This window comes from Solanum pennellii, chromosome 4, assembly GCF_001406875.1.
Source record: "Solanum pennellii chromosome 4, SPENNV200".
NCBI classification, from domain to species: Eukaryota; Viridiplantae; Streptophyta; class Magnoliopsida; order Solanales; family Solanaceae; genus Solanum; species Solanum pennellii.
Genome location: NC_028640.1, coordinates 49,653,467 through 49,660,573, shown reverse-complemented (window position 1 = coordinate 49,660,573; position 7,107 = coordinate 49,653,467). Strand labels below are relative to the sequence as shown.

Below are 7,107 nucleotides of genomic sequence, written 5' to 3'. Positions count from 1 at the left end.
GTATGACTTAGTCATTGGCCAATTTTATTACATATTTTGGATAATATTATTGACGGCCAATATATTGGCATAAACCAAACTTTTACTAAACACTTGTCATGATATTATAACTATCCAAGTCAATTAACTTCATGTATATACTATAGTAATCTCATCATTTTAAGCAAACCAACTTTTAACATTTGAGTAGCTTGTAAGAACAATTCAGTGCTTAGTTTGGCCAAGCTATAAAGTTGATTTGGCATTGAAGATTCATTAACTAACTTTGATTCTCATTCTTATTTCTTCTTGGAAACATTGCATTCCAAACACTTACCAACATATCCACTGTAAACACACACAGTCTTCGAAACCTTCATTCCTTTCAGCAGTAAACTGAATTTCATAAACGAATTATAACAATTTCATCTTCTCGAACACAATAAGGCATTACAACTTTTCGTATCTCATGTAAATGATACCCTAATCATATGGATCTAACCTATAGGTCTCATTCGACATTATCAAATCACAGAAACCTACACATAATGATCAGTTTGCTTCACATACCAACAACATGCTCGAGATTTGCATTATACATACTACTAGAATAAAACATAGGGCGAACTAGGGATATGAACATTTGACAATTTCATTGTGAACAACCCTAGTTTTGATTTTCTTGAATTCAAAATATTTGAAAAGCTTCCTGGGGAAATGAATACAAGAGAGAAACTCATACCTTACTGTAGAATTAATCTATGAAGATCACCCTGTACTTTTCACGAAAATCTTGAAGAATTTTCCTTCAAATTGCCTAAGAAGAACCGATCTGTTTTTCTTACGTTTGTTCACTGTTTTTCAGTCGTGAGGGTTTCTACTGGATAAACGTGAGTCTAAGTCTTATGAACTGAATATTGACTAATTAAATTTAGGATAAATAACTTCATTAAATAAATCAATTAGCTAATTACCAAAACTCCCCACCTAAATTGGCTAAAAATAGGAGAGCATTTGACTTAGAAAAATTTTGAAAATTTGCTAAGGGTTTGGGTTTGACCATGAATTTCAATTAATTAATTAAGTTGCTAACCTAGGGTAATTACTATAGTACCGCTAAGTCACTAGGATCATAACCAACCATTTTGGACCATCCTAGGTTAAGTACTAGGATGTTTTTTTAGTTAGTTACTCGGCTAGTGTCACCCGCTTAGGTCTTAGGATTTCGGTTACACTAGTTAGTTTAATTTAGTTATTCCTAGGTTAGTTAGATAGTTAGGTAAGTTAGTTAGATCCTAGGATTGGTTAGGAATCTCGGCCCCATGTGTCTTGACCCAACGCGCGCCTGCCCCTTATCCGCCCTAACTGAATTCGGTTGGGCTTGGTCGCTCGGTCGGTAGCACATGTGCTTGCACATTTGTTGCCGTGCACTTTCCTAACAGTGAACTCTTTAGTTGCACTTGGAAAGTTCACTTCTTTTCCCAATGATACTCACTATGTCCTTGAGCATTGGTTAATCTACATGATCATTTTAAATAATCATGTGCTATGGTAACTAGGCTTGACACTTGGATGCCTCGTACCTAATGTGTGTAAACTAAGAAATTTTTTTTAGCTTAGGTTCTTCATTGCAGGTACAATTCCTTAACAAGCTTGGATTGGAGAATTTGAATATCAAAATGTATTTTAAGTTACTTGTTAATACATAAAAGTTTGCTAACATCCTTAACCCAATATTCCCTAACATGCCCAATATTACTCTATTGGGCATTGGGATGCCTATGTACCCCAATATATATTCTTAAAACCTAATAGACTCTTCACTAGACAAGTACATTTTCTGGAGTGTTACATTATCCCCCTCTTATGAACATTCGGCCGCGAATGACACTACACATCATTTTGAATCAAAGAGGGTATTTTTGAAAAACACATCAACATACTTGAAACTTTACTCTTTGTGAATATCTGATTCACAACTTACTCTGAATGATGCACATCACTCAAATCTTATCTGAAGCTTCATATCTGAGATTGAGGAACTTCCTTCTCAATCTCACATTAACTCAATGCACATCACAACTCATGAAACACAAAAATCATGTCAACGCTATACAAAACATCAACATGAATACAAGAATAAAGGTTATATAGTGCAAGTATAAAACAAAAAGTTATGGACTTAAAACACCAAAACCGACTAATGCACTAAAATTTAGAGTTCCATAAACAAAATTAGACTTAGGAAGAGTATATCTAACCTCAAGAACTGAACAAGTGAGGTAATGGGGTCTCATATCAGCCTTGACGTCCTATGTTGATCCCTCAACAAGGTGGTTCTTTCATAACACCATTAAGGTGGCAACCTCCTTGTTCTTCAGCTGCTTCACTTGGCAATCTAAAATTTCAACTGCAAACTCTTCATAAGAAAGGTTCTCATCGACTCCTAACCCCTCAAAAGGCAGGATGGATGTTGCATGACCTAGACACTTTTTAAGCATCGAAACATGAAACACTGGATGAATAGAAGCCAAGTCATTTGGTAACTTCAGTTCAAAGGCAACATTCCCTACTCACTATAAGACCTATATACCTCAAACTCAACTTCCCTTTCTTACCAAACCTCATCATCCCTTTCATGGGTGATATATTCAGGTAGACTTGATCACATACCTCGAATCAAGATCCCTCTTCCTATTATCAGCATAGGATTTTTGACGACTGTAAGCAGTAGCCAATCTATCCCTGATCATTCTCACCTTTTCCATAGCCTCATGTATGATCTCAGGGCCAAGGATGGAAGACTCTCCTACCTCAAACCACCCAACTGGGGACCTACATCTCCTACCATAGAGTGCTTCAAAAGGTATCATCCCAATACTGGAACGGTAGCTATTATTATAAGAAAACTTAATGAGTGGCAAGTGATCATCTCAACTCCCCTTATAGTCAATAACACATGCTTTCAGCATGTTTTCAGGGGTATGAATGGTACGCTCTGCTTGTCTATTTGTCTAAGGATGAAAAGAAGTACTGAGATTCACCTGTGTACCCAAGCTCTTTTGGAAAGATCTCCAAAAGTGAGTAGTGAACTAGGATCCCCTATCAGAAATAATAGATAAAGGGATCCCATGCCACCTCACTATCTCATCAATATACAGCTTGACATAATCTTCGGCCCTGTAAGTAGACTTCACAGGAATGAAGTGAGTAGACTTAGTCATCCTATCAACAATGACCCAAATGGAATCATGTAGTTTCCTGGTCCTGGGCAGACCAACCACAAAGTCCATATTAATAGCCTCCCACTTCCATGCTGGGATCTCAATCAACTAGGTAAGACCTCCAGGCTTAAAGTTTTTGGCCTTAACCTGTTGGCAATTGGGGCACTCCTCCAAAAACTTAGAAATATCTCGTTTCATACCTTCCCACCAATAAATCTCTTGGAGATCATGATACATCTTGGTGGAACCTAGATAAATGGAATACCTGGAGCCATGAGGCTCTGCAATAATATTAGGTCTCAGATTATCAATATTGCGCACACACAATCTGCCCTGGTATCTAAGAATACCATCCCACCTAGGGAGAATGACTCATTGAGCTTACTCAACATTGAGTCTTTCAACTCCATGAGTACTGGGTCGAGATGCTGCTTCACTTTAACATCTACAAAAAATGAGGATTCAATACGAAAATAAACTGAAACATCCCCACGTGGTGTCTCTACCAGTCGTACACCTAACCTAGCCAATTGGTTTACCTCTTTAACTAGCTCCTTCTTCTCATCATCAATATGAGACACACTGCTCATGCTCAATCGGCTCGAAGCATCGGCCACTACATTGGACTTACCTGGGTGATAGTGAACACTCATATCATAATCCTTGAGCAGCTTTAGCCATCTTCTCTGACGATGATTCAATTCTCTCTGTGTAAAAACATATTGAAGACTTTTATAGTCAGTAAATACATCGACATGTACACCCTATAAGTAATGTCTCCAAAGTTTTAATGAAAATATCACAGCAGCTAACTCAAGATCATGGGTAGGGTAATTCTTCTCGTGGATCTTCAATTATTTTGATGCATATGCAATCACCTTGTCATCCTGCATAAGAATACATCCCAAACCTACTCGGGAAGCATCATAGTACACCACATTCCCTTCACTACTCCTCGGCAATGTGAGAACTGGGTCTAAAGTGAGTCGGTCTTTGAGCTCTTGGAAGCTATTTTCACAAGTTTCAGACCACTCAAACTTCGCCTCTTCTTTGTTAAAGTTTTTAATGGAGCAGCAATAGCGGAAAAGCCCTCAACAAATCTATGATAGTAATTAGCCAAACCCAAGAAACTTCGGATGTATGTAGGAGTGAGGGGTCTCGTCCAGTTCTTTAGTGACTCAATCTTTTTCGGATCAACCTACACCCTGGTCGGACAAAACATGACCAAGGAGGGTCATTGATCTTAGCCAAAACTCGCCTTTGCTTAATTTTGCATACAACTGATGTTCCTTGAGTACTTACAGTGTCATTCTCAAATGTTGTTCATGCTCTTCTCTGGTATAAGAGTATATGAGGATGTCATCTATGAATACTATGACAAAATAATCAAGGTATTCACGGAAGACCCTATTCATAAGGTCCATAAACGCAGCTGGTGTGTTAGTGAGACCAATTGACATGACAGGAAACTCGTAATGACCATACCTAGTACGAAAGGCAGTCTTAGGAATGTCCTTTTGTCTCACTCTAAGCTGGTGATACCCTGACTAGAGATCTATTTTAAAAAAGAAACTTGAACCTTGGAGTTGATCAAATAGATCATCAATTCTGGGAAGAGGGTGTTTGTTCTATATAGTGACTTTGTTGAGTTGCCGATAATCGATACACATTCTAAGGGTTCCATCCTTTTTCTTAACGAACAACACTGGAGTGCCCCATAAGGATATGCTTGGCTGGATGAAGCCCTTATCAAGTAGATCTTTTAACTACAACTTCAACTCTTTGAGTTCAGCTGGAGCCATTCTATAGGGAGAATGGAAATTGGTTTGGTGTTGGGATCTAAGTCAACTCCAAAGTCAATTTCGCGTTCCAGAGGGAATCCTGGTAAATCCTCCGAAAAGACATCTTGAAATTCATTCACTATGGACACATAGTCTATGGAAGGAACTTCATGTTCTAAGTCATTGACTCTGACTATGTGGTATAAATACCCCTTAGATAATATCTTATTGGATTTATGATGGGAAACTATTTGGCTTGTTAGATTTGAACTACGCCCTTTCCATTCCAGCTCTAACTCATTAGCAAACTGAAACTTTACTACCCTGTTTCGACAGTCTATGGTAGCATAGCATTTATGGAGAAAATCCACACCCAAAATTATATCAAAGTCAAGCATGGTTAATTCTATTAGGTCAACATAGGTAACTCTATCAAGAACAGTTATTGGGCAATTTCTATATACTCTTTCAGCTCTAATGTTGTCTCCTATGGGAATACTAACTAGAAAAGGTTCATGCAAGATCTCAAGAAGCAAGTCAAATTTACTAGCTACTAAAGGAGTAACAAAAGACAACATTGATCCTGGATCTAACAATGCATACACAGGAAAAGAAAAGACATGTAAGTTACTAGTGAGCACATTAGCTTACTTCCCTGCTCCTGTCTACCTTTCAAAGCATAGAACATGTTCCTTTTGGGAGGCTCGGCTGCAGCAGTAGGATTAGGCCGAGGATGTGTATCTGCCTTGGCCTGATTCTTCACATGTGGGCAGTCCCTGATCATATGCCCACTCTTGTCGCACCCATAGCAGGCATTAGAACCTACCATGCACTCACCTCCATGCAAACGGCCACACTTACCACACGACTTTCTGTCACGCTGGGCATTTCTATCATTGCCTTTCTTGCGGACAGACTTGTCCCCTTTGGCATTAGTGTTCCTAGAAAGATTAGGATTACCTGAGTTCTAGTGCCCCTTCTTGAACTTGGTCCTGTGCTGGACTCCAAACAAACTCCTACCAGTGCTAGAACTAGCCTGATCCGAGGGCCTAAGCTTCTTGCCTTCTCGGCCTCTTTTCCTCCGACGACTCTCCTCCACCTGCTGTGTATGTACCATCAACCTATAAAGGTCCATGTTATCATGATACATGGTTGTCCGACATTCATCCTCCAGATCCTCCGATACACCAGTCACATCCCTGCTCATATCATCCCTGCTACTGGACACCAGGGAAGAAGCATATTTGGAAAGTTTAACAAACTTCTAGGAGTATTCCTTGACTGACATACCTTCCTGACGTAGGTTGATGAATTCCTCAACCTTAGCGTCTCTCTTCTCTTTGGGGTAGAACCTCTCCAGGAATTCAGTCCTGAGAATGTCCCAAGTGATAGGGACTTCTCATGGTGCTCGGCAATCTACCCACATCTTGTATCATTCCTAAGCCACATCCTTGAGCTGGTATGCAGCCAACTCAGCCTTCTCCTCTTCATTAACATCCATAGCACAGAGAATCTTGTGGACCTCGTCCACGAACTCCTGGGGATCCTCATTGGTTCTGGACCCGAAGTAGACAGGAGAATTCATCCTGGTGAAATCTCTCAGTCTGCTAGCCATCGTGCTAGCATGTGGGTTCTCCCTAGGAGCACCCTCTCTAGTGTCCTGGGCTGTGATAGCCTGTGCTTGAGCATTGATAGCTTGGGCCATCTAAACCAGTGCTGCTTTCACTTCTCCATCCGTCAACGCAGCTGGGTTGACAGGCACTTGCATTCCAGCAACTGGGGATTGAGGAAGAGCTTGGTTTCCCCCAGCAGATGCTTCTCCAACTCTCATGCCTGTGTTTCTTCTTTTGTTCATTTTTCTACAGCACACAAACTAAGGAAGTTAGATGCTAGAATGACACAAAATGTCAAAGCTCTACACAACACGATAAAGAGTAGAAGAAGGGAAGATTCTTAACATCACTAAGTCTCTAAGTCATGGCTGTGGTGAACTTCACAACCATAAGCTAGAAACTACGCAACGTGGTTGTTTTTAGCCTTAGTTCCTAGGTAATTTAACCTTATGCTCTTATACCAAGTTTATCACATCCGGGTCCTAGACCCTAGATGAGATCGGGCTTGGA

The 7,107-nt window shown here is 39.9% G+C and overlaps 1 protein-coding gene across 1 annotated transcript; it reads right to left on the bottom strand.

Annotated features, from left to right (window-relative positions):
* Window positions 1–4,057: 4,057 nt before the first annotated feature.
* Window positions 4,058–6,191, bottom strand: LOC107016733. Its single transcript, XM_015217117.1, has 3 exons — window positions 6,005–6,191; window positions 5,636–5,908; window positions 4,058–4,251 (listed from the first exon to the last, which is right to left on the bottom strand). The coding sequence occupies exons 1-3, from the start codon at window positions 6,189–6,191 to the stop codon at window positions 4,058–4,060; spliced, it is 654 nt and encodes a 217-aa protein (XP_015072603.1).
* Window positions 6,192–7,107: the final 916 nt, after the last annotated feature.